Genomic DNA, 27,881 nt, shown 5'->3' on the forward strand with positions numbered 1-27,881 from the left:
TTCCCATGCAAAAATTAACAAGCAGATACATTTCACTAAATTCCTCTTCACAATTAAAACATTGAAAGGGTCACTGGTACAGATCAGATTAGAGTGACTGTCAGCCTCATACTCAATTACTAAAATCATCTGCTATCTGCCTTCTGGATAAAGGTAGACTAGAGGATATAACAAAAACAAACTCTCTGAGTCTTTCAGGAATAAAATCCAACTATCTGATCTGTTTGCCTTACAACAAGTATATAGCCTTAAAATACCAAAGGCTATGTAAACACAAAGAATACAAAAGCAGGAAACATTACCGTTTCACTTGCATCATCCTAAAATGAAAAACTGAACAGAAGCCATGCAAAGTTCTTCATGTTTAGGTAGCCTACACTTATCAGCTGAAACTACATCTTCCTTTTGGGACTCTCTAGACACTGCATTGTTCCCTCTCCTGCCCTTAGCCTTTTCCCAACAGTACTGCATGAAGACAAAACCAGCATCCCACAACTCAAGTCCCGCTTCCCCATGACTCTCATTCTGGATTTAACAACTGCTATGAGAACATTAAATGTTTTTAGTTCATGCTTGCAAGCACTGCTCCATCCCACACTGAAGCTTTCTCCCATCAGATTGGTTCTATCCATAAAATATCTACCTCCTCATTTTGTATACAAAATGTTTAGATACTCTGCAGCACTGCTCTAACATTGTCAAAACAAGGCTGACATAATCCAATCACATCTCACTCTGCAATACCAACAAAAATCAATTCATGATCTAAAGCAGTAAAAATTGTGATAAAATTAAGTCTTTCCATTTTTAAAAAGCAAAACACTTTAAATTTATCATGTTTTCCATCACATCATAATAATCTTTTAAAAAAGCTGACCAGAAATTACAGGCGCTATAAATACTGTTTTCCAACCGTCATAAATATTTCATAAACCACTTCAGCAGAAAGAACCACCAGTATATAAACATCAACAATAAGGTAAGTTTGCTATCTGTGATCACTGGCAAAAGGACCAGGACTGGGAAAACAGAGACACCTTAAAGTAGCCAAACCAATACATCATTTCTCTTCTTCCTCTTTCACAATACAGCTTCTTGTTCAGCCCTGCATCCACACTGCAAGCTCCAAACATCCCAAGCTTTATTAGTGCCTCTTTACAATAACATTTTACTTAGAAGTGCCTCCTGCAAGAGGTGGCCATTTTTGAAAAGAGAAAAGATGTAAAGTCCCAGGCTTTTGCACCACACGGTTTTTTTAGATGGAAAGAAGAAAAGAGGAGGCAGTTTTGAAACAATTTTCTTGCACCAGAACATTTTCTGTTAATTTACTACAGTGGCATGAAAATGATCTGCTCCAAAATACGTAACTAGTGCCTAAGATTTGAATGGCACTAAGCCAAGAGGGGAAAAAAGCCACACCAAGTCCTATAGACAGCAAGCTGTGCTTTCCATCCCCAGTCTGAACCTATGGACTGCTTCTAAACAGTCAGCAAAAACCAGAATTAACAGCAGCAATGCTGCTAATCAAGGCTCAATTCTACACACTGGGTCCCCTGGAAAGCTTTGGGGAGCCCAGAAATAGGACAAGGAAGTTTTGTGCTATATGAACAGGACATGCAACATATTCTTCACTACAGCAGTGTGACTGACACTGCTCTGCTCACTTGGGTGATTTGCCTGCAGACATTTCCACAGCCAGGCAAGTGTGTATCCAACATCCCAGAGTGAAACTGTTACAGCAGCACTAACCCCTGCATCCTCAATCCCTCTGGGGATTGTAATTGGGTGATTTATTATCTTTCTTAACACACTGGAAAATTTTATCTTGCAATTCTTTGGTAAAACTTACAAACCTAGACTAGAATATTCTATCTAAACCCTGGTTCATAAATTCTGAATAATGAAAATGCCACATACATTATTTCGTGTATTTTTCCAGTAATTCAAAGGCCCATTGAAAAAAATAAAAGAATTACCATGCTTAAAAAAATATAAAAGAGGTAATCTTCAAGCAAAACCTTGTTGCTCTAAAAATTATGTCATGTTTTATTACATTATGTTCTATCACATTTTACTTTGATACTGTGCTGTTTTCATTACCAATAATAAAAGCCAAGATGGGCTCTTGAGTGAGTGTATGCAGGATTGTATGCATGTGATAGCAAAGAGGACTCACAGAGGAAAACAAGGACAGCAAAGCCTTACAGAATGTTCTGCTATGCAGATGCGTTACCTAAAATTAGCAGTTTTGTGACGTTTACAACACTTTTAGTTCAAATCCAAGAGGAAGAACATTTATTCACAGACAGTTGTAACAACAGGAGAAAACAAACTGGGTATTTATGACACAATGTGAGCTTGTGGGCTGTAGTTCTGTCATGTTCAAACAATGGTGCTTTTAAGGAAATTATCATCCTCTGACTGTGTAACCTCCACCCTTATATGGATTTTACTATTCCTATAGGAGGATCAGACAGAAGCACAAGTCTGAGACTGCTGAGATGTACAATCCAACAAACTCACACCTCCAGCATACTCAAACTTACATGAATGCCATGAATTCCCCAAGAAAAATGTAGACTGCATTAAACAAATGTATTCTCTTATTTCAATTTTGAACTTCACAGTTCCCTTTCTGGAACCACATACAAAGAATTCAATGTGAACTCTTTTCATAGGACCTCCAGTCATTTTTTTCTTCCCGTAAAATGAGATTATTTTCTGGGACTTAACCCACTGTGTCTCAGACCTGCTCACTTCCCAACACAAAACACTTCATTCAAAAGCTCTGTATACCCAGCAGCTGACAGATCACTGACTCTTGCCAGTATTCAATGCTGTTAGTGGCCTTTACAAGTAAATCCAGTTAGACTTCAACATACAACAGTTGTAAGAAAGAAATGTCATTTTTGTCATGAAATCTGACAAACTCACAACTCACTTTGTTTTTATGTCTCTGTACAATGAAATTGTTGAGCTGGGCCAGAGCACACAACTAGTTATCAAGTGAAAAGTGTTGACAACCACCATAGTCTAACACAAACCTTTTGCCTCCAGCAGCCAGTGGTAACCAGCTAACAGGTTTTAGTCACTGACTATCAAGTAAGGTGGATGCTGGAATTTACAAGGAAATGCTCCTCTCTATTGTACATCTGAACCACTGTATAATAGGTGAAAGAGTCAAAGATGATGTCACTGATTTCCTCATTGTTGGATATGGAGAAACGGGCCCTGAACTATGCTGCTCTTGCAAGATGCCAGCACATGGTAAATGGTTTAGCTCAGAGCCTTGAAAGTTCCTCATTTTGGTAAGAGCTATCCATATCCAATTCTGTTTTGCAGTTGTTGAAAAGAAAAATTACACGGAAATGTGAGCTCTAAAGGGTTTTGTCATAACCTGTTTTGAAAAAAGATGCCTGAAATTATGGAAGGCGTGCATGGAATTTTTGTTCTGTATACAGATACAGAAGTCAGCTAAACAGACCCCTTGGCTTCAGGAGAGGCAGAGATCCCCAAGCAGAGCAAGGAACGAGCTGTGCTGCTTGAAAGCAACAAAGCAGAAGCACTTGAGAGACACCTGCTGCCCACTGAGAGAATCTGTCCTCTCTGCAAACCACATTGAATTATCCTTCAGACAGAGCAGAACGGCGCAGAGTCACTTCCATGGGAAGTGAAAAGCTGCTCTCATCAGTAAACCAAGTTTTAACCCCATCTTTAAGAACTTCTCATCCTGCTTTTAAGCTAGATGTGAAGAATAATTTTTAAATTACAATTATGGACCCAAGTATGCACCAGCTCCTCTCAGCCACACCCCAAGGCTGCAGTTTGGCTCAGTGCTCAGATTACACAGATTGTATTGTCAGATGCAGGTGTAGTTCTTGGGGAGCCTTCTAATTCCCCAACTACCCCTTAGCTAAGGAACTGTAGAGCACTACAAAACACCATTTCAGCAATAGGCCTCACTTTAGACAACCAAAGGAAACATTGTGATGACTTTGTGATTGGTGCATGTTACAATGTAAGTCCAGGAAATTATCAGAGTTTAACAGTGGATACTTAAGAAACAAAGACTATTTCAAGATCCCCCTTCAGTTTGTTTGGTTTTTTTAAATCAAAGTCACAACATTTTTTATAGCCATTAGGCAGATACATTTGTATGAGTACTTCTGCCCTTAAGAGGCTTGGCACAAGCACAGTATACTTAATTTTTAATTAACTGTAAAATCTGAAAATATTCATTTTACATTCTATTTGTCAACTTCATCTATCTCTGTTCAGACAATTAAGCCACAACTCAGAAAACCTACAGAAAGACTCATTAAACCTCTGCTGAACATTAAGGAACACTGCTGAATCTAAACCAATCTCTCAGTTTTTTAACTTTTCAAAATCCATTCCATTAGCAGCTCAGTCACTTTGTGAAAGCAGCAGCACACTCATTTTCTGAAAAAGTAACAGAAATTAAATTGAAAGCTGCAGGAGTGACCAAGGAAGACACTTTACCTGAACAGAATGAAACCAAGTGACTCCACAGCTGCCCGCCTCACGTCGTCATTCACATCACTTACCTACAAAAGGAAAAACAGGACATTCAGATTACAGTTAAAACACTTGAGGACTCTGCAACATTTCAGGCCAGATGTCAGCTAATCAAGAAGACAGGATTATAGAGAAAGTTAGTTAAAATCATATTTAGCCTTTGCCCAAACAGTCTCACCTGCTGTTTGCACACCAACTGCAAGATGATCAAAGAACAGACAGACTTCACCTTCTAAAATTTCTTTTATTTTTTCTTCAGCCCATCACTATGCAGACTATTCATTGCAAACCTGTTAGGTGGGTCGTTTAAGTTCATGTTTTAATTTTTAATAGATTCCTTTTCTGTGATACCAGGTTGAAAGTCTGAAAGTCTACTTACCCTAATGTCAGAAGGCCCTGTTAGTTCTACTCATAATACAAAGTAAAGCTTTCATCATTTCACAATCTCTGATTTGGACCAGAATATTAACACAGCAGACACAAAGCCTGACAAAGTGATATGCTTGCCTCCTGACCAGAAATTTCTTCCTACATCCTCCTAAGGCCAGAGTACTTACAGCCACATGCAGTAGGCGCCTGATAGCCTTGTTGTTCCCTGAGCCACAGTATGCCATAGCCACAGTGTACATGCCAGAACGACGGAGAATTGGATCCTGGAAGAGAAAGCATCAGTATTTCACATCCATCCAAATTGTGACTCGGTAATTCTAACTTTAAATCTGTTCCACTCTCATGTCTTGAATCTGTAAACAGGTCAAATGAAGGCAAACTTCATTGCTTAATTATTTATTTGGGACAAGTAACAGGACAATCATCAAAGCAAGGTTGTCATTACCAGGTTCAGGGGGACAGAGAGCCTTGCAATGCTGCAGGCTGCCAGAGTATAGGGCAGAGGTTCATTCTGCTTCTTATTGCTGTCTGCAATGATCACTACCAGAGCCTTGAGATCATCCACCTACAGCAAGTCTCATCTGTTTTTAACCACTACATCCTGTTCTACTCCCTGCTGCTGCTCACATGACTCTAAGACCAAGTATAAGGCTAAAGAAATACACAAATAAGCAGTATTGTTCTTATATTTTTGATCAGTGCAACAACTTGTGAAACAGTCCGACTTCAGACCTACATAAGAACTGCTCTGGTTCAAAAAGAGCCAACCCATCATCTCCCAGCTGGAGATTCACAAATGGACAGGAAGGTCAGCTGTGCAACACAAAAGTCAGGGATTAAGTCACAGCTCAATTTACCTTATCTCTGCAGAGACTCTCAATGAGAGCATCTGCCTCCTCCATCCTCCCATACATGACCAGAGCAATTCCAACAGCGAGGCCTCGCAGGATCTTTTCGTGCTGGGTTTCCTGTGCATAGCCAACCATGTCCTCAATAGCCTGGGCATTTTTAGATCCCAACATAACCAACCCCAGTGCCAGGCCAGCTGCCTCACCTGAAAAGCACAGAAAAGCAAAAAAGTCAATTCTGTTCCCAAAAGTAATAAATACCGTATCTAGAAAAATCACACTACATGTAGGCCAATAGATCACTTCTGGACATCACCATGCCCAACAACTTCATTATTCATGGAAAAATGTGTTTGCAACCACAATTCAGTACTTTTCTCTACCAAGTTCAACTATTGTTTCCTTGGGCCAAGAGCTGCTGAGATCATTTTTCTACAAGCCCCACCAATGCAGCAGTAACTCCCACAAGCTTCTCCAAGCTTATCTCTCAGCTCAAAAAAGCACATGGCTCTGGAAATCAGTCACACTACAGAAAAAGCATATGACAAACTAAAGAACAGAGCTAAATAAGGGGCTGTTTAAAGACCTAGCGTGTCTTACCAAACCTGCCACAATGCCAGTCATGACAGGATCTCTGAATATTACTGACACATTAAACTAAAGAGCCATAATGATCAGGAAAAGGTCAGTAAATAAAACACAGCTAGAAACAATCTATGCTGCTAACATACATGCTGGGTGGAAAAAAAAAAACACGACAAAAAAAGCCTAGGTGCCTGATAAGGCCTCAGATGGTTATTTGCTTTGAAAGCAGAACATTTACCTGTCACTGCATCATCCTGGTATAGATTTGTTTTCAGCAGATCGTACACATCTTGACGTGCTGTCCCCATGGCAGCCAGCCCCAAGCCCAGGCTGCCCCCATGTCGCACAATCTAGAGAAGCATATGCAAGTTCAGTCATCAAACAGGGAACAGCATGGCTTCAGCTGAAGTAGACATCTTTCCATCAATATAAACCTGTCACCTTTTAGCCCCAAACCAACCTAAAATGATCTCTTAACCTGCTAGAAATACCACTTTCACAGTCTGAGGCAGCAGGTCCAGTGAAAGAGGCAGAAAATAGAAGAAAAACAGTTCAAAAGCCCATAAAGAGTGAGTTGCAGAAGCTTAACACATAGCACAGAAGACTTTCTGGTAACTTCAAGATCTTTTCCCCCACTAAGTGATTTATGTAAAACCATAAATCTGTGCCACTAAGCTGGTAAAAGCTTTAAAATAAAAAGGTAAAAAGGTACCCACTTAAAAACAGTATATTACATCTTTTATTCTAGCAATGGATACAATTGCAGTAACATTAGTGGGATCTGTTAATGGAATTTTAAAAAAAGCAATCTGAGATTCCACAAGGAGAAAGAAGGAACATGCTGGGACAATGATCTTAAAAAAGATATTTTTCTTAGAGGTCTACAAACACTAAGTGCAGAAGTAAAACACTTCTTATTGTGCAAGATGTATTAAAACTACAAGTCAGGTCAGCAGAAACATTTTGTGGCTTATTTCCCTGACAACTAAGCTGTAAACAATAACATTGCCTGAATGCTGCAAGTCCACTAGTAAAACAAAGCAGATATAACAAGCAGTAAATATGAAGTTACAGTCACTGTCAAGTACATATGAATTTCTTAAAATTCTTACCTAAACCTTAAGCAACAGGTTGTTAAAACCAACCTTTAACCGTCAGAGGAGATCTAAGTACCACACTGCTGCTTAATTACCTCTATCCCCCACTACTAAACCAGCCAGCACCCTCCTGCATATTCCAAACAAAACAAAGGCTCATTGCTGAGCCCAGTACACACATCATTACTGGCATTCTTCAGCTGGTTCAGCAAGTAGTCAATGATGTCCCCGCCATGGTTGGCATGGATGAGGCCCAAGGCGTAGAGGCCTCCTCCCTCCTGGTAGGCTGACCCTGGAGAGGTGTCCTTGGGCAGGTAGGTGGCCATTAGCTGCAATGCTTCTTTCTCGTGACCCTGGATGCCCATTGTCCAGCAGGTAGACAGTGGCAAGTGAAATATGAAAAAACAGCAAAGTAATATTTAAACGTGTGTTATAGCCCTTACTTTTCCCACTAAAATCAGTGTCCCAGTGCCACACATCACTGTTGAAACTCACTGAAAGTTACTACAGTAAGGAACTTTGGTGTATCCCAAAATCACATAAGGACCAACTGCACTTTTAATACCTTGAAACTATTAAATCTGTTCAACTCACAAACGAAGAGTTAGAAAAAACACTCTCTCCTTAAGCCATGTTATCCTAGCACCTTTCTGATTCTCAGCAAAACATGCCAAAATTATATTGGATGTCAGATGAAAACAATATAAACACAGCTTTTTAGTGCAAAGATACAAAATATGTTATAGCTGTGCCAGGTACACTGGAGTGCAGGCACCATTCAGAATCCCCATTTCCACATGTTCAATGTTAACAAGTCAAGCATTTACACTGAGCAGAGGGAAATGAATGCAATGTTACCTTGTGTATAACACCCAAGCTGGCAGTAGCAGTAAACTTAGCCCAGTTAGTGGCCCTGGCCAGCCACTCCAAATTATCTCTAGAAGATGAAAAGAGAAAGGTTATACAAAGTTTTTCATACAGCCTGCTCCTAATCCTGCAAGCAGGGTTTCAGGGCACTGAAGACTGCTTCAAACTAAAAAGCAGCTCCAGAAATGAAGGTAGCTAACCACAACCCCACTTTACATTTCTCTCCCCTTCATCAGTCCTGATTTTTGCCTATTTAGTCGAGGTTCTAGACATGGGTGATCTCAGTGAAAGACAAGAGAACTGCTCAATATGCAGCCCACCAGTTCTCTGGGAAAAGCTTTAGCAGTTTCTGCAGCTTCTCTTCACGCTCCAAGCTGCTCATTCAGTTAACAGTCAAACAAAGCCAATTTGTGAGGATAGAGAAAAGGAGACAATTCTCTAACAGCATTAGAGTTCTGCAGTTACCACTCTGAAATTATCAAGTTAAGGAGGGCAGCAATGTGTTCAAACACCTCTAAATGACATGGGAGCTTCCTTGCCATAGATTTACCTAAGAAACTGGTCACTGGTTGTCCCACAATGCATAAAGGAATTTGCTATAACAGTTGCTGTATGACACACAGAATTCCTCACTGCATCCTGAAAGAACAAGAACAATCAGTAGCATCACTTGGCAAAAGATCTGGTCAAGGTCACTAAACAAGCCTGATGGTACTTTAGAAAAATGGACTGTAATGATCCTCAATTTAACCAGCAATTTCCCTGTAATCAGCTAATAGATTGCTAATACAGTCTAACAAGCCATCTTTCCCATGCAAAATGATCCTTTCTGTAAGTTTCTTTCAGACATGTGATTACTCCAACTGCCACTTAACTGGAGAACCATCCCCCTCCTCTTCCCAGAACTGAGCACTGCACAGTGAGTGCTGCTGATGTTTCCAGGCTGTTCCCAGAACTCTACTGCAGAATCACTCCTGAACAGCAGATGGAAAAGATTTTTCAATACATCTGAAGTGTCATCTGAAATAGATGAACCCACTAACAAGCAACTCCTACTACTTTTACTGATGATGTGCATCTTATTTCACAAATAAATAACTTCTCCTATAGTTTCTAGTAAGGATTTAAGAGTTACCTGGAAGTTTTCATTTTCTCACCCTCGAGTAATCCCTTACAAAAAAATATGAGTTACTCCATTCACTAACACTGTCTACATTAAAGTACCTGATTGGTTTTGTCTCCAATGTAGAAATACTGGTCTTTTACTACATACCAGGATACCCTTGCCAAGCTGAAGGGGTGGGCTTACCTAACATCTCAACCAAGATACCAACATACTGTAACCTATAGTCCTGGCTGACTCCTCCCTTCCCAACCAGCAGCATTTGCAATAGATCCAACATGGAGCTGGAGAGTAAATTTTGCCCATCTTACTGAACAGATGAAAAACAAACTCACCAAAAAAAAAAGGGTAAGAAAAATGTGAGTTGCTATTAATCAGAAAAAAACGAATTAAAATATCAACATGCTAATAGCAGCCTATCAGTAAAAACAACAGCAGCATGGTCAAAACCAACACAGGATTAATCAGATAAATCCAAGACAACCATATTTCACAAAGTCTCTTACCTTTGTGTTTTTGAGGATCATGAGGTCTGTATTGTTGTTTCGTATTAAAAACTGCAGATGTAACTCAATGGCCATTTCCCCACTTAAAATTTTAATCATTTTTGAGATCTGGTCCTTAGGCTCTGGGTTCTTCACATACAAACAAAAAGGAAAAAAATTCCATGAGAACCCAATTATGGCTCTGTTAAAATACAACTCATGAGAAGCTGCTCTGGTATGTTCCTATCACCATATTCCAAAGCCTATCTGGTTTTAGGACTAAAAAGACATTGTTTCTGTCCTTGGTGCACAAGCCCAAACCTCCCAGAGATCAAATCTTTTGTGTACAACAATGCAGGTGGGAGAAGACTCTTCATAAAGAAATGTGTTCTTTCATTGAAAGCAAAAGAATATGGATGACATCTGACATTCTGCAAGCTGCTGTTTGGCCTTACAGAGACAGTAAGTCTCCTGCCAGAGGCAAACTCTTTTATAAATGAACCTGTATTTCCATGGAAGCTTTCACACACAGGGCCACCAAGCTACAATACTTTACATGGCCCTGTGCTGAGCTGCAGCATCATTCTTCTAAGCTACAAGCTTTACTTAGAACAACAGCTAGTAGAATTAGGAAACTAATACATTCATCTTCAAGAGCTCTTTGAGAAAAGTCTCCTTCCTCCTCATGATGGAACAGCTGGAAATGAATTTGTAGAAACTGAAGTTTGTTCCAAGCAGGGTGAAAAGTGCAATGCAGCTCTTTGTCCTGACACTGCTAGCTGGTCACAGACCAGTCAAGCATGAGGAGTTCACCCCTTAAACTAATTCCCTCAATTATTTTTTTGTAGTCAGCACTCTGAATTGTGGAAGATTAAGCAAAAGAACATTTCTGGCCACACAGATTGTTTTTGTGTACTTGGCACAATCAGCAAAGCCAATAGAGCAGAAACTAATTCAAGACACCTTTCCTATAAAAAAGCACTGTCAAGATTCCTTGCTGGGACAAGAAATTTGACTCTTTTTTTTCCCTTGTGAAATATAATTTGAAGTAACCACTTCTGTTTGCCCTTAATCAATTTTTAGGTAATCTGAAAGAATCTTTCAAAGATTTCCAGGTTTTGTTTGCAAACATTTACCGTAGGGAAAAAAAAGAAAAATATAAAACAACTTGTCTTGGGTTTTACCTTCTTCTCTGGTGGAACTTCTTGTCTTCAGCATTGGAAATGTCAAAACTGCATTAACTATTCTACATGCTGAAATGCAACTGTATGTGCATGTTAGAAGTGAACTCGCTTTCTCCAAAGACTTGGGTAAAGAAACTAAACCAAAAGATTCCAACTGGGCCAGCAACACAGCATCTTGTAGGCCCGAGGTAACTTTATGCCTTCATGGAAAACAATGTTCCATCAGCATCCCCTCCTGCCATTCCTGCAGAACAGCATCAGTTCTAACCAACCAGAACTACAGTTGGAGTTTTGAAAGAGAGGAAAAAAAATACATCAAGATAATTCACTCCCTAAGGTTCTCAGCAGCAGTTAAATTTCAGGCCTTGCTTTTGGGATGAGTTAATTCTTTCAATATCAAAAAGCAAACACATGAGACAGATCCTTCTGTCTCCTTTTTCAAAACTCAGTAATTCCTACTGAACTCTGATAATTTCCCACTCTCACAGAGCTTTCAGTATCTGAACTGCTGGACATTTAAGTCAGATCTCTCAAGAGATCATCTGTCTCCTTGTCTCCAAGTAAGACAGAAAAGGGATCCCATTCTTTATTAGCCAAACCAATTTAGAAATCCCAGACATCAAAAGAGAACACGTAAGGAAAACTAAGTAAGGTCTGTTTCAGAAATAGTACTCACCATTTCTGCAGACCTCCCTGCTGCACAAGTGCTTCCTGGTTTCTCTTCCGCTTCCATAGCATCACTGAAATAAAATAAAAATGAAAAATGCATCACTTGCAACAAGTCAACTACTGTAATTATGGCTGAACATTGTCCCGAATGAGTAGCCTGGAATTTGGAGATGATGACAGGAAGTCTTTGATAGAACAAGGGCTGAGCAGAAAACTTCCTCTCCACTCAATTTTTCAAGGAACTTGAAGACAAAGGCCTAGAAAACCTTATTCTCTTATTCCACCTACAGAAACAACAAAAACAAAATACCTGTAGGAAATGAATAGACAGAGGTGAGAAAACAAGGTCAAGAAACAAGGCATCAAGGACAATTATATCCTCCCCTAGAAGCCTTGTGCTTGTCACTAATAGCATGAATCCTAGAGTGCTGACATGGAAATGAAACATTAAACTGTTGTTAGCACCTTTTCCTAATGCTTCACAAACCGACACAAATTATTCTGTGTCTTCTTTTTTCCTACTGGAAAAGAGGAAGAGGAAAATGCTTGTCATTCATGTGTCACTGACTCAAAAGTACTTATATGCAGCTCCACAGCTGGCTAAACCCTTATATTCAACCAGCCTAGATCAAGGTGTGATTCTCCACCACACACTGCCAAAGAGAGTGCAGGGAGCAGGTTGTGCACGGACATGAGAGCTCTGGTGAAAGTACCAGCAAATATTCTATGGTGATTACAGAGCAGATGGAGAACTAACTTCTTCCATGCTGCCCCTGAGCTGGGCATCAACTTCAGCACAGATTTGCTAATTATCCTGTATGTCACCAAAAGAAGAAATAAAGATAACAGTTAGTGCAGGTTCTTGCAGTTAAGATCTGTGATACTGACCACTGAACATGTTTTTAAAACTCAAAGTAGATTTGAAGTAACTCTTTGAACTGTAAGTAAATGGTCTGTTGACACAATAGTGTGATCTGAGCTCACTCTTCTCACAAGCTGTTATGTGAAACCAAACTTGCACATAGCTGTGAAGACCTTTTTCCCTGAACTCCTCCTTTCCTCAGCTCTGCAAACTGCTGCAAAGACCACACAGAATCAGCATTCCCAAGCAATTCATGCTGTGGCTTAATGAATCACTGATCATTAGCTGAGCCCCAGTATAACAGCTCTGTGCTTATCTCAACTGCAAAGGAAAATCCTTCTAAAAACCAGTAGATTTTGGCAATACACAATTTTGTTTTGAGCAAATAGCACGTCTTGCCTATTACTTAAATAAAAGGGAGTAACTTAATAGCTTGTAAAAAGCAACCATACATGGAATATGAAGCTCCCTTAGAGCAGGACTGCAGCCAAACAACTCCAGCACCTCTCAAGTCAGTCTCCCCACCTGTCTTTCTCTGATCCAGGGACAGTGCCAGTGTTGGTGGATCCAGGCACGGAGGCAATGGGAGTTCCAACCGTGCGGAGGTTCTGGATGACAGAAGACAGGAACTGCTGGCTCGCACTCTCATACAGGTCAAAGCAAATTTGGTAGGCCATGAGAAGGTTATCATCCTTCACCAACTTTTCCAAGATGTCACTCACAGCCTGTGGGTCATCCAGGAATATCAGGCACTGAGCAAGAGAAAGGGAAGAATAGGGAAAAAAAAAAAAAAAAAAAAAAAAAAAAGGAGAAGACATTAGATACTTCATAATGAGAAAACAACACTACCCAAGGCCACACTCCAATACCCTCATCTGCTGCTTCCACAGAACATCTCCTTCAAAGAAAGAAAACTTTTCTCTCTTTCATTGAAGACAATAGAAAAACAAGATTTGTCCTACTAGAAACAGAAATTTCAATAGCACATTGAAGAAGCCATTTTGTAGGGATATCTCAGCTGAAATGAAGCAGGTGTAACACTGAGTCACGTGTATGTGGCATACCAAGACTGGAAAAGATCTGAGAATATCTGAGTAACTTCACAACTGGTTGTCTACACATTTTCAGACAATGGCTTACCAAAAAAGCAAAGGACTGGAAATGTTCTTGTTCACGCCAAGCTGTGAACCTACCATCTGATACTCCCTACATAGACTTAAAATATTCTGTCACAGTTGTCTGTGTCCTCAAACTGCCTTTGAACAGATTTCTTTCTCTACAAATTGACCAAATATGCAATCTTTACATCTCTTTTTCAAGTTGGTCTCACTCTGATATATGTTGGAAGCACACAATCAGGAAGAGATTATTTCATTTAACTGAACAAAAATGGAGAACAGGTAGATGTCACCTCAAATATACCTAAAGAAGAGTAACTTTTTACTATCTTTAAACATGACTTTGAAAAGTTTACCTGGCACACATTGATGAAGTCTGGTTTCTCCAGATTCATGTAGATTTTAACTAGAACTCTCAAGACTTTATTACGAAACTGTTTATTCTGCATCAAAGACATACAGAGCTTCAGGCTGTAAGCCAGCATCCCAGGAACATCATTCTGAAAAAAAATCCAGGGATATCAAACACAGGTTTAGACCAACAAGCAGGATTTAGAGAGGAAAATAAAGCTATCCTTTTTCTATTTAAAAAAGCAGACCAAACGTGCATATTAATCTTCATTGTTTCCTCTTTTCAGAAAAGCTCATATACAGGTGTATGGAAGTTTAAAGAAAAAATATCATCAAAATCATGCAGGACCAACATTTAATTCAGAAGTTAAAACATGCAAAATATTAACTTTAAAAGACAATACCTATCTTCCCTTCACCCTTCTTGTTCAAACAATAATGTTTGAATGCAGTGGAATTCACTGCACCAACATAAAATGCCAGAAAAATGAACCATGCACCAAGAAATTATCAACTCTGAGAAACTGATTTGGTTACTAGACCTCAGAAAGGTAATTCAAAATGAGGGATTTATATTGGGTAAATTATTAAATGCATAGGACAACAAAGAAAAAAAAATGGATGCCTTATGATTATCACTAATATTCAGAAATGGGAGACATCCAAACATATGCAAAAGTTGTGAAGTGAAAAGCAGTAATAGTTAAAGGATTCAAGCTATGTATCTGGCATATGATTGAGATACTACAGCATAACATGATTGCACACAGCTGCTGAGCTGCTGCTTCTCTTACTGCCACTATTAAACCCTCAGTGAAAGATTTTAAAGGCAAGGTGCCCCATCTTGGAGTCAGGCCAAAACTGCACAGCCACTGAAAATTAGAGCAGCTCACCCACCTACCAGAATTTTTTTCTTTTGCTTTCCATTAATAAATCACTTACCCAGCCCTAAGGATTCCTTCCCACAGTGAATTACAGCAGATGACAGGCACAACTAAATAAAAGGGCTGCTCTTATATTATGTCAGTGTTGTATCTCTGCCAGTAGGTGAGGGAATACCTTAAGAAGAGGGCACATAGCCAAGCCTCCTGGGAATATTTTCCCATAAACTCGTAGCTCAAGAATTTCCTAAAGGCAGCGGGGATCTTCCTATACTTGACAGTCCTGAGTGACACTGCTTTCCATGAACACACTGAACTGAACACCCTGAGTTTTATCTTTTATTCTGTTCAAACAAAACAGGGCAAGTTCCACAGCAATATGGATCTTGCACTTGACTTCTGGATCCATACCTGGAAAAGCCTAGCTACAGGCACCTCCTGTCTGTTGCACATACCGACTCAAGGATGGTTTTCTCAAAGATGTCCAGCCTGCGTGTCTCCAGAGCAATGCCAATGGCCTGCTTGTACTTGTGGTCATCCAAGCACCGCTGGAACATTTTGTTCACTATCCCTTCCAGCCTCTCATCCACGGGTTTCTTCTCCCCTTCTGGCAGCTCTGCATTCTCCACACACTGCTTGGTGTAGTGGTCGATACATTTTGCTGAAGAGATAATGAACAAATACAGGGGGAAAAGTCAAGTTTCCAGATTTTTGCTGTTTTGTACAGGTGAAGAGACCAGCATGTGCATGAACATGTTTGATCAGCAAGTACCACATGGGAAATTACACATTTGTGTAGCCATATACAAATAATAGTGGAAGGCGCTTCTATTATTTCCTAACAGAATTACAGAATCCCAAAATATAAGAAATTACAAATAAACTGGCTAAAATTAGCTGCAGAATCAGCTTAAATGAACACAAAGACAGCAAGGAGAATACAGAGAAAAAAGCTAAACCGAGTACAATTTCAAAGTTATAGCAGCTTTGACAACACAAAAGTTTTTTCTTTGCAACAATTCTTTACCAATGATCGTCTCCACATATTCCGAGTTGTCGTTGACATTGAAGAGGTCACCAGCTCCCAGGGCATAGTTCAGGGATTCCTCAAAGGCTCCCAGGTGGTAAAAAACTTTAGAAGCAACCAGAGCAGCAAACTGGCGACTCCGAAAACCTTCGTCTTCATAGAGAACTTCACTGCAGAGGAGGAAGAGAAGAGCATCAGCTCTCTATGCTCAGATCTCTTTAAGGCCCCATGACTCAAGTAAAAGCTTGACTGAACTTGCATCTTTGGGACCACAACTCCAACCCCACATCCATACACATTAGAGCTTTCTAGGAAATATGGAGCTACATGCTCTATTGTCAGAAGGGCTAATAAGAAACCACTGTCATTAGAAACCAGAATTACATCCACTTTATATCTCATGTTCTTTTTAAGCAGTATTAAGTGTCTTCTCTTACATTTTGTCCACTGACTCAGAGATTTCTGCCCAGAAGTCATTGACAACAGCATTCAACTTGTGTAGAGCAAATTCCTACAAAGAAAAAAAAAAGTTATATTACATTAAAAATGCATTTACCTTTCCCCAGTAAAAATTAAGTACATTCTAGGATGAGTATCATGAACGCTGATGCATTTCAATAGCAAATTCTATTTTAAAAGACCTTTGAAAGCATTTATGAATCTTTGCAAGTCCTTTGCATATAAAGAGCTGTTCACTTCACAGGTTAAGACAACTCTAGCATTCCTTTCCATGACCTCTCTCTGATGAATAACTGGTTGTCATGCCTGATAGATTAAATTGTGACAACCTCTGTGTATCAAATGAAATCAACCTGTGGCATACAGCAGCCAACTCTATTTATCTATATGGACACAGTATTTCAGATGATAAATAAACCACAATCAGCCCACTTATAATCAGTTCACAGCAAAATCAGGGATCATTCAGATCTATCCCTACCTATGTCTGTATCCAAGAAAAACAATTAGGGAATTACAAATATTGAAAAGCACATGTTCCATCGACACACCACCACTCTGAGTGCTGGTGTTCTGTGGATTCATACCCTCTGTGCACTGAAAAGTATCTGCTGCTGTTTTCTTCTTCTCATACTATTACTGTAATTTTGTTCAAAGTGAAAACTACAACTGTGATTTGTTCTACATTGGTCAAATTATTCTAAAAGCCTGAGCTGTTCTTCAGCTCTGTATTTTATGTAGTCAAAATGCAGTCTCTGGAACAACTTTACATAATAAATCCCCATACCACCAGAGACATGGGAGCTTTCATGAATAGAAATTTTTGCACTGAATCTCCTGTTTGATCCATGCTCAAAACAAGGACGTTTGCAACCTGTTATCATTTATTTAAGCCCTTTCTTTTAGCTTTCAGGCTAGATATAATCAGGTGCCCCACCTGTTGCTGTCCAACCATAAATTACTGAGATATGCTCCTTTTTGATTTTAAGCACTCCACATAATGCATTTGATATTATTTCCTCTCAGATGTAAGAGCTTACCTTGAGCTGTGGCTCTTCTTCATCCAGAAGAGAGATAATTCCAGCTACATAACAAAATAATAGTTACTTTCAGTTTCTCTGTATCAAAAGTAAGCTTGTCATATAGTTCAAAAGCACCAGAACAGGAAAGAAGGCTGTCTCTGGAATGCTGGTTTTAAATCTTCAGTATAAAACTTCAAAGTCTGGATTCCAGTTTGTATTAAATATAAAATAGTTCAGAATTTATAACTGAAAAGGTACATTATTTATAAAAAGTGATCCTTCCAAGGAAAAACAAAGAATTTTTCCATGCCAAGGAAACTGATCTCATGGATAAGAAGAGATGTACCCTCACTGCTTTATGCTTCTGACTGCTGATCCTGTCCCAGAACATTTGTACAGTTATAGAAATACTGTTTAACTGACATGACTGAGAGGTTCACAGGAGCTTAATCTGAAGAACAGGGATAGGTGATTTCATTGTTAAACTGCAAAGATGCAATGGAAAGGGCTGGATTATGATCTGATCAAAGTCCAACACAAGTCACTGCTTTAAACCTTTAATCTGTTGTAGAGCTTGACAACTTCTTTAAATCTGAAAAAACACATGAAACTGGAAAGGCCAGTAAGCCTTCAGAGGGCTGAACTAGGCTTTCAAAAAATCTAGAAGCAGCATGTGCAGGTCCAAAGCAAAATGTACAAATACAGAATCTGAACAGTACAGAGGGTTAAGATGAAATATGATCAATAACATCATCTGGCTGCAGTGGGAGGCAGAGAACCCAAACCTCACACAGATGTGTAAGTGAGAGCAGTTCTTGGCAGACCCATGGGGCTCCTTCCCTTGCCTTGGCACCCACTGGCCAGACCCCGTGCCCAGTGCTGGGACCAGTTTGAGTCATGAGCAAACCAGGCTGTTTGGAGCTGGGCAGTGAGAACAGGAGCTCTGGCACTCAGCTCCTGGAGGTTTGCAACTGGTTGGTCTGCAAACACCTGGGCAGGGTGAAGCACTCAGGGCAGCTGCCAGCAGGAAGGGAATAATCTGATCTTTGTGCCAGATATTAACAGGAACAGTAACACCAAACTTTAGTGAAGCCTCAAAGAATGAGGTTTGATGACCTGAAAAGTTTCCTCACATTTATTCCTTTGCCTAATGAAGTTGCAGAACCTCCATTATCAGGTATTGTTTTTAAAAATCAGGTTACACATCCATCAGTAACAGGAATTGAAGGAACACCAACATGGTTCTTAGGCAAAGAAGGCAGATTCAGCAGCCATCCCACTTCCAGCTCTTTCCAACACTTTCCTGCATCTCTGCACCAAAGTTTGCTTTTAAAAATTATTATTATATTTTAAATAAGTTCCTGCATTCATCTGATCTATCAGGAGAACACAATCTCACTCCTACACACCACCTACATACCTCACTCCCACATACCATTTTTACACTTTTAAACGCCTCTAAAATAAATTCTTACTTTTCCTCAGTTAAAATAAAGACTTAAACAAAACAAAGGATTCAGGAAGAGAAAGCTACCTGGACACTGTCACCCTCTGCACTGTTTCTCTCGCCAAGCCAGAACCAGCCACATGTTAATTTCTGGCCTGAGTATTTCTGGAAATACTTTCCCTATTTCCATCAAGCTCCCAACAGATGCACAAACACCGCTTCACTATCCTGCACTCCTTAGACCGACGTTTCCTTCGCAAGGCATTTGTGTTTCTGAACTCCAAACTCCTTCCTCTGCCCCCTCTCAAGTGTGTGCCCTCCGGTTTTACACCGAAAATGCGCCGTTCCCTTGAAGCAGCTGAACCCTCCCGCTCACACCGCGGGAGCCGCCGTGAGACACCGGCAAGAGACGGACACGGCACCGGGCTTCAAGAGCCGTCGTGCCGGACGGCCGGGCACCGGGGTGGTCTCTCTCTGCCGTCCGGGGGTGACCGGGGCGGGGGAGCCCCGTGACGGGCGGCCCCGCGGAGCCGCGGCGGTGCTCAGTCACGGCCCTGACTCAGCGAAACCCCGGCGGACATCGCCGCCCCGCGCCGCTGCCTCACCGGCCGAGGTGATCATGGTGGCACCCGGCTGCCCTCGGAGGGAGGGTCGGGGAGGTCCGAAGGGTCCGGGAGGGCTCGGGTCGGGTCCGCTCCGGCCCAACCGCGGTTCCGCCGCCGCCGCCGCTGCCCGGCCCGGAAGTGCCGCCAAGGGCCTCTTCCGGCGGCTCCGCGCTGCGCCAGGGAAAGGTGCCCGCGTGATCGCCTGCGCGGGACGGCTGAGAACCAGGCAGGCGGGAGCGGGGCAGCCCTACCGTCGGGGCCCTTGCGCTGTCCGCGGCCCCTCACGGACACTCCGCCACCCCCGCGGCCTCTCGGGGCTCCCTCACAGCCCCCGCGGGCTCCTCACGGCCTCCCGCGCCCGAAAACCCCTCAGCACTGCCGGGGCCGCATCTGTGAGTTCCCCACGAGTGACCCCGCCGGTGCCCGCGTTTGTGCCGTGCTCAGAGAAGCGGCTGCACTGGGCGGGCATCTTTAAGGGCACAGGGTGTCCCATGGCAGTGCAAAGATCAGCGATTTTATCCCATGGGTTTGACAACTGTTGGCGGCCGCCTCTGCGGCACAAGGCAGGTCGGATACTCAGGCTGGTGGATTTGCACCAGGGAAAGTCCAGCTCAGGAGCAACGATGCTGCACAAGAGACCAAAGTGCCCAGACCTCGGCAGCATTTATTTCTCCTTGTTGCTACTGAATAGGAAGAAATACCCTATGAAGCGTTTGAATTCATTGAGGATGCATAATGCTATCAGTTACTAAAAGTTATTAATGGGAGTTACTAAGGAAAATTTATCAGACCTGTAGCCACAATGCCAGGAGGGGCTGCTCCGCTCTTGGACAGCTGGGAAGATCTCCAGCTTTCTGCATTGCTCCACCTGGGCTGCACTCAGTTCTGCTGATCTCTGCGTATCAGACACTGGGGTCACTGCCATTCCATCCCATTCCATAACCAGGTTTTTCAAGAGTTCAGCTCTGCATAATGCTGCTTTAAGGATAACACCATGGCAAACAAATAAGCACACTCCAATTCAGAAATTAAATGTCTTTATTCAACAAGCACATAATAGTGCCCTTAAACTATTCAATCAATTAAACATGTAGTTAGTTATACCTCCAAGTGCACAGATAGTGAAAAGAGAAAAGAAAAAAAAAATAGTAATTCAAGTAATTTTTATTCCTCAGTCAAAGAAAAACAATACTTTTATTCAAACGTATTCTTGCTCACACCTTCTAAAGCCTGGGCAGTTTATCCACTTCCATTAGTCTCTTGCAGGGGCAAACTTGCAAGAATTTTAGGTTTACCCAAAAAGCACCAGTAAATAAATCCAGTGGATTTGCAGCACTAGGGGAGGTTTAACACCAGTCTGTGCTCTTGGACCACCTCTTCACTGGAGAATGCTTAACAGCAAAGGCTAAATGCTGCAAGAAAATAAAGATTCCTACGGGTGAGTCCCACTTGACCCACCTAACCAGGGGCTTTACTGGGAAATACAGACCTGCACAGCAATCCTGGCTGTGCAGGGGGATGGAGCAGGAGGGAACCTTAATCTCACCACCATGCATTGAGTGCTCAGTGCTGAAATTTGGGGCCAATAATACAACCACCCACATGGAGTCACTTTGTTACAATTGTATCTTCCAGGGGTCATAAGCACAGAAATCCTGGAGGCTGGAAGGAGAGTGGGTCAGTGCCCTTCTGCAGAGCAGCATCCCGTGCTCCAGGGAAGAGCTTGATGGATGCCAAAGGCAAACTGCTGTGGGAGAGTGCTGGCTAGTGCTGGCAGGACTCCAGACACTTCTGCTGCTAGTGGGGAAAAAGAAGCCAGAGACAGGACAGACTTGCACAGAGGATGTACTTTGGCAACTAACCCAAAGTAGAGGTAGGCAGGTTGAAATTTCTGATCTGAGCTGGAGGAAACTAATAAAGGAAATCCAGCCGGAAGCTTCTCCTCAAAATAAAACAAGACTTATTTTATATTGCATAAAGAATTTAAAAGATATTCTTAGCATTAGAGTATTATTCCTCATAAACCAAGGATTTCTAGTTAGTTGTGTTGCCCCACAGGATACAGGCAGCCCTTTGGAACTACTTAAATTGAAAACTTTTATATTTTTATGTTTATTTATAAAACAGCCACATCTCGTTGTGCTGCAGGCCACCTCCAAGATGTGCCACCACGTCCCTGGAGATGTCCCAGGTAAGATGGCCCTCTCCTGTACCCCCATCTAGCACCAGCCACACCTTAGTGCCCACCTGCCACCCCTCCAACACAGGCATCCCTCAGTTAGCCTATGAGCACTAGGACAAGCCAGAAGGACAGATCCTGCTCCCAAACCCCTCTCTGATCTAGATGTCAGTACTATCAGTATTCTTCATGTTATTCTTGCCACTCAAGCTGGGCTGTTACTGCATTTTTCACATTATGCCGTTATACTCAAGCCTTTTCAGTAGCTGGTAGATCCAAGAGCTCATCTTTTGTCCCAGTGAAGTCTCCAGTTCACTGTGTTACTTGTTCGTGGGGTTTTTTGGGGTTTTTTTTGGGGGGTGGGAACTTTCAGGCACCAATAAAGCAAGGCAGCAGAATCAGTCTCCAGGGAGGCCAGCCCCAGCAACATCAGCAGTGAACTTTGCTCAGAATTAGAAAACATTTCTCATGCTTCAAACAGGTGGATGCATTTCACACTCATAATTTTGCCCAGGATGTGAGGTACATCCCCAAAGGCCTTCTCAGAAGCCCAGAGCCCAGAAGCAGCTCCAGGTGCCCCAGTGCAGCAGGGCACAGCAGAGAATGGCTCTGGCACAGACCCCAGGGGCTGGCAGCAGCTACAAAAGACCCTGATGAGTTCAGCCAAGCAGTTTTCCCTGCAGCTGAGGGTCCTTGGAGGAGAGGGGCTGCACCAGCTCCTCCTCCCACTGCTCCAAATCCACTGGGCAGGTCTGGGATGTGGACTGTGTTGGATGCCCAGCAGCTCTAGGTGCCTGTGCCTCCAGCAGCTTCTTCGCAGTGTCCATTGGGGGAAAGGCTGGCCAGAGCCACTTCTTCCTCAGGGTCCTGCAGGTCATCTGCAGGGAGCAGAGAGAGGTCAAGGCAGACCTGAATGGAAAACCCCTCCTCCCAGAAAATGCAACTTAAGATGAAAAGCAAGCATGGACTGAAGCAATTGATATATACTCACAACCTAAGTTTTTTTCAAAAAACTGTTTTTCATTTTGTTTTACAAACTCAACATTGCTTCAGCAAATAGAGCAAAGGAGTGCAGGGCCCAGCTCCTGGCCTCCTGAAGGGTCAGCAATCTCAACACAAGTTGCATGGCCACAGGGTATCACCTGCCTGGCACTGACAGCAAGATCAGGCACTTAGTTTTCTGACCATGGAAAGTGGGTCTCACAAGTCTCATATGTCTCACATGTCTCAAAGCTGCATAAATTGGGCTTTCATTTCAGTTTTGTCTGGCTCATGCTCTTTAAGTGTTTTATATATTTAAGAGGCATTTGGACAAGGCCCTTAATATCACACTTTAAAATCTGGTCAGTCCTGAAGTGGTCAGACAGTTAGATAAGATGATTATTGTAGGTCCCTTTCAAATGAAGATATTCCTATTCTATTCTATTCTATTCTATTCTATTCTATTCTATTCTATTCTATTCTATTCTATTCTATTCTATTCTATTCTATTCTATTCTATTCTATTCTATTCTATTCTATCCTTTCTATAATGAAGGAACTTTCCGTCCTCTTTGTGCTTCATAGTACAATCTGGATCTCCACACCACACACCTTGTAGCCTCCTACATGAGGCACTCCTGCAAAAAGAAAATCACTGCTGGGAAGTGCAAGCCAAAGTGCCAACCATGCACAAAGGCTGAATGTTGTGCTATGTGTTACCTGAACAATTTCCTTTTGAATCGGGGCACCCACAGCAGGCTGCCCTCTCCCTTCTCTCTGCTAGCCCCAAAAGTAAATGGTTAGGGAACACTCCTTCCACTCATGTTTGCAGAAAACATCACATAATACCTGGGTGCTTTCAATTCATTACTTAGATAATAGTTCTGCTTCCAGGCATTCAAACAAAATGAAGCTCAGTTAAGCAGTGCTTCCAGGGGTGTATTTTTGGGCACCAAACTCAGCATGTTTAGTACAAGCAAAAGGTCAGAAAACAAGGACATGGCAATTAAGCAGACACATGCTGATTCTCTTCAGGTTTAGCATAAATCACAGCCAGGGAAGCAAGGTCAACTGCGAGCTGGAAGAGGCTACCAGCAAGGGGTTTGGGCACCAGAACCATCAGGGAATCATGAGGAATTTCTGACAATCACAGCAGAGTACAAGGGAGGGAGCTGGATGTACCTTCATGGATGTTGTTTTCAGCTTTTGCTTCACAATCTTTTCTCCAGCTCCTCTGGTTCCAAGAAATGCACTGCAGGAAGGATGGGAACCTCCACCTCTCCCTGTTTCTCATGTCTTCTGAATAAACCAGAGAAGATGAGTTCAGACTGGTAGAAGGTCAGCCCTGCTGCTTCTTCACCTCTCCCTCCTTTGCAACAAAACCAGGTTCACTCCACAAAGCCCACTGCTGGAAAGCCCAGAGCAGCTCCTGGCAATCCTCATTTTTGGCTGAGATCTCTCTGCTACCCTGGAAATTTGTCCCTGGTGTCAGTTTCTACTCGGCCACTTCACTGCCAAAACCAGCCTGGATGTGGCAGCTGAGACTGAGCAAGAAACCTGGCAGGAGCTCAGCTGGCACATATGGCAAGGCTGGGGACTGACACAGAGAATTCCCACAGGAGGAAGTTTTCCTTGGGCATTGTCACACAGCTTCTACCACATCAACCTGTTTACTGCTCACTGCTTTATGAAGCAATTCCTCCCTCTTATGGAGACCTGGTGGACACGCTGTCTTGCAGCAGCACACTGAAGACTGCAGCTGTAACTGCTTGCAAAGTGCAGAGGTCAATGCATGATAATTATTCTAGAAGACAATAAAGTTATTATAGACTTTCAAGCCATTTTAGTAAAACACTACAACAGCCTTTCAAATACTACAGCAGCGTATTTTATGTGGTGTCCAAGAGCAGCAGTTCAGCATCCCCATTGAAATGTCATCCAGCCTTTTACCTCCTAGTCAGATAACAAATGATAAGCCACTTCAGCGTCCTTCAGTTTATCTAGCCATTGCGACACTAAAGGGCTCAGTGTCTTTCTGGCAGTCAACAAACCAAAAACTCCAGTGCACAGCCTGGGGTGCACTGCCTGAAGTGTTCAGCTGCTCTTTGGAGGCACAGCTATGCTTGGGATCCCTCAGTCCAGGTGGAGACTTTGGAAGGCAAAGCTCACAGAAGCATGAAAAGAAGTTATGCCTGTGTAAGGTTGAACCCTGAAGGTGATGAGTGTCCTTATTACACGCATGGGTCCTGGGACACTTACATGACTCAGAGCACCAGGGAGAGCATCAGAAGTGAATGAGCAAACACAAACTGTAACACTCAATCCAGCTCCTCCTGCTCCTCGTTCTCCACAGCCAGCCACAAAAATACATATACTGAGCCAAGCACCACCAAAGTGCCAAGGCAGAAAAAGGTAAAAAAGGTATGCAGGGATCCTTGTCTGCCTCTGCAGTTGCTGTCCCACCAGACTGCTGTGACCAGAACTGGAGGATTCACTGGTGTCTGGGAGCACACCAGAAAATCTTGCAGCAGCAAAAAATGTGAGCAAGACAAAAGCATGTGAAAGGAGAGAAGCTGGAAAGAGGATTGTGTGTGCCTCAGTAGAGAGGTGACAGAAGCCACCAGCCAGCTCAAAGCTCCTCAACATTCAGATCCAGGATTCTGAGCTGAGCTGATAGAAAGAAGCATCTGAACTGCAGCCAATCATCCCCATATCCCAGAGGTCCCAGGAGAGTCTGTCAACCCTGTGGTGCTGAAGGTAAGTGCCAGAATCCCTCAAGGTAAAGCTAGCAAGAAAACAAAACAACCAAGCTCCTGAAAATGCTGGGGAACAAAGTAAAAGTCGGGAAAAAATGAAAGAAGGGAGGAGGAAAGGGAAACAGCCCAAGACAAGCAGTGCCAAAGATTAAAGTGTTTTATGTGGCAGCTGCTGAGACCAGAGCCTGTACAGCTGCCCATCACCCTTTTTTGACACACAAACCCAACTCCCCTTTTGCCCCAGGGCAAATGCTGCTCCTTAGGCCTGGCTGACACCCAGCTTTCATTCTGCCATCCTCAACCTGACATACTGTTTTACACACAAACAACAACTTGCTGTGGTTACTTATTCATTATGCAAAATCGGTACAAGCATCTTCCTCCTGCAGGAAGGTCAGGTCCTGCCTGCACCCTACAGCACAGGCCACATCCCAGTCTTTCTTCCCTCAAGAACACATGTCCAATAAGCATGGAAGGCCACCGTGTTATGAATGGCCACAATGTCACAGCTGTCAGCTGCCACATCCATGTTATCCATGAGCTACTCTAGTGTTTCCCAAACTGCTGGGAAGTTTGTCCACCTAGGCTGCTAGGTCAGGGATCCTCAGCAGAAAGAGGCTTATCCCATTGGAAAGGCTCTGATCCCACCAGCATGAAAGAGACTTCATTGGCAAAGGCAGATGGGACTGTGCGTGTGTAAAGATCCCATCAGTAGTGAATGGTCCAATCCCAGTGGGAAAAGCCTGACCCCATTGCAAGGGAGATCCCATGAGGAGAGATCAGAACCCGTCAGGAAGGGGTAGATCCCACTGGGAAGATCCCACAGGAAAACGCAGCAAATCCCACTGTGAAAACCGGGCCGCAGGTGAGGGAGGAAGGAAGGAGGAAAGAAGGTGTCCCTCGATCCCGGTACCTGCGGGGTGCTGCAGAGCGGCCCGCAGGGCGCGGCAGGCGGCGGCGCGGCAATCGCCCGGGCTGCCCGGGCTGTACCGGGCCGCCTGCACCGTGCCGGGCGCTGGGAAGTGCCGCCGCAGAGCCGCGTCCAGCACTGCCGCGTCCTCTCCGTCCCCGCCGGGCAGCAGGACGCCCACGACGGCGGGCGGCGGCCCCGCGGGCAGGCGGCCGCGCACGTCCCGCACCACCTCCCGCAGGCGGGTGCGCGCCCCGCGGTCCCGCGCCGCCCCGCCGCCGCACAGCACCAGCAGCAGCCGCGCTCCCAGCGCCCGCCGCCGGCCGTCCGCCGCCCGCCGCGCCCGGCACCCCGGCACCGGGCACGGTGCGCGCGGCGCCTCGTCGCCCAGGAGGTCGCGGGCGAAGGCGGCCAGCGCGGGCGCCGCCGGGGCACCGTTCGCCACCTCGGCCACCAGCAGTACTGCCCGCCGGCCGCCCGCCCGCTCCACCAGCGCCCGCAGCTCCTGCAGGTCCGCCGCCGCCATCCCCCGCCGTGCTCCCTGTCCGGCCCGCACCTGCATGTTCCCCGGCCCCGGCTTCGCACCGCCCACTGGCCCGCACCCGCCCCGCCACCCTGCACCAGCTCCGGGCACCAGCCCCGGCCCCGCGCAGAGCAACAGCCCGGGGCAGCTGGGCAAGAGGGTGTCAAGGATCCCCCTGCTTCCAGCCCCATCCCGGGACCTGCATGACCCCCGCGGTGAACAGCCCCTGCCTGCTGCCCGGTGGGCACAGCAGAGAGGGTAGTAGAGAGTCCCCGGATTTGCCACACGACCAGACTCAGAGCCCTCGCACAGACTGGTCTTGTTGCCAGTGGGGAGTTGCTAAAATTCAGGCAAAAAACTTCGCTGTGGAGGGGCTAGGAAGATGAGAGGGGGATGAGGAGAGGCTATGGCAGCTGCCAAGGACACACACGAGGAACAGCTGATCCTGCATCCCCAAGGTGCTCCCTATGGTATGGCATCTCATACCCCAGAGCAGCAATAGAGTGGCCTCTCTGGCATCATGTGCACTATGCTGCTGCACAGCCTGGCCAGGCTATAGCCACCCCTGGAAACAATTCCACTTTGGGAAACAAGGACACCCTCAAAGGACATACCCATCCCACTGATCACAAGTACACAGCTGAGCTGCAGCCCCTATACCAGCAGTGTGGCAGCTCAGGAAGATCACAGTGTGACACCAATTTTAATGCAAGGAAAATATTTTCCTCAGTATGGCAGGCTTAGCAAACACTGCTCCAGGCTAGCATCATGGATGAGGGCTTCAAGAGAGACTTTCTGCCCTGGATCCTAGCAAAATTAATTTACTCAGGGACAAGTGCTGATAAGCAAATGGAACAGGAAGAAAAGGGGGAGGTAAAACAGAAGGATTAGGCTCCTTTTCCAAAGATCAGGATCTGCCAGAGCCCATGCCCCCATGGCAGTGTAGTAGCCCTGAGAGTAGCTGTCAACATGG

The 27,881-nt window shown here is 43.8% G+C and overlaps 2 protein-coding genes and 1 long non-coding RNA gene across 4 annotated transcripts in view; 1 reads left to right on the forward strand and 2 right to left on the reverse strand.

The window, feature by feature from the left end:
* PSMD1 (proteasome 26S subunit, non-ATPase 1) overlaps positions 1-19,839 on the reverse strand; it is a 62,879-nt gene extending 43,040 nt beyond the window's left edge. The window contains exons 1-16 of the mRNA XM_079314908.1: positions 19,560-19,839; positions 17,526-17,569; positions 16,464-16,537; positions 16,027-16,196; positions 15,455-15,660; positions 14,124-14,267; positions 13,175-13,401; positions 11,795-11,858; positions 9,956-10,084; positions 8,877-8,965; positions 8,318-8,396; positions 7,639-7,812; positions 6,601-6,712; positions 5,787-5,983; positions 5,097-5,192; positions 4,504-4,568 (exon numbers count right to left, since the gene is read on the reverse strand). Of these exons, the coding sequence (XP_079171034.1) occupies positions 4,504-4,568; positions 5,097-5,192; positions 5,787-5,983; positions 6,601-6,712; positions 7,639-7,812; positions 8,318-8,396; positions 8,877-8,965; positions 9,956-10,084; positions 11,795-11,858; positions 13,175-13,401; positions 14,124-14,267; positions 15,455-15,660; positions 16,027-16,196; positions 16,464-16,537; positions 17,526-17,569; positions 19,560-19,575 (1,886 nt within the window). The 5' untranslated portion in view covers positions 19,576-19,839. The remainder of the gene's footprint in view (positions 1-4,503; positions 4,569-5,096; positions 5,193-5,786; positions 5,984-6,600; positions 6,713-7,638; positions 7,813-8,317; positions 8,397-8,876; positions 8,966-9,955; positions 10,085-11,794; positions 11,859-13,174; positions 13,402-14,123; positions 14,268-15,454; positions 15,661-16,026; positions 16,197-16,463; positions 16,538-17,525; positions 17,570-19,559) is intronic.
* A 681-nt stretch (positions 19,840-20,520) lies between these two features.
* Positions 20,521-24,556, forward strand: LOC306806314. Of its 2 annotated transcripts, XR_013775449.1 has the most exons (3): positions 20,521-21,432; positions 21,687-21,750; positions 23,949-24,556. It is a non-coding gene; the product is annotated as an uncharacterized lncRNA (long non-coding RNA). The 2 variants fall into 2 exon arrangements; XR_013775448.1 differs by having other exon boundaries at positions 20,521-21,750.
* On the reverse strand, positions 22,072-27,323 carry LOC306806312 (uncharacterized protein C2orf72). The gene is made up of 3 exons (XM_079314912.1): positions 26,389-27,323; positions 23,902-24,018; positions 22,072-22,616 (listed from the first exon to the last, which is right to left on the reverse strand). Exons 1-3 carry the CDS (start codon positions 26,945-26,947, stop codon positions 22,525-22,527), a joined length of 768 nt encoding a protein of 255 aa, XP_079171038.1. The 5' UTR covers positions 26,948-27,323; the 3' UTR covers positions 22,072-22,524.
* Positions 27,324-27,881: the final 558 nt, after the last annotated feature.

Source organism: Erithacus rubecula, assembly GCF_903797595.1.
Source record: "Erithacus rubecula genome assembly, chromosome: 11".
Classification (NCBI taxonomy): Eukaryota; Metazoa; Chordata; class Aves; order Passeriformes; family Muscicapidae; genus Erithacus; species Erithacus rubecula.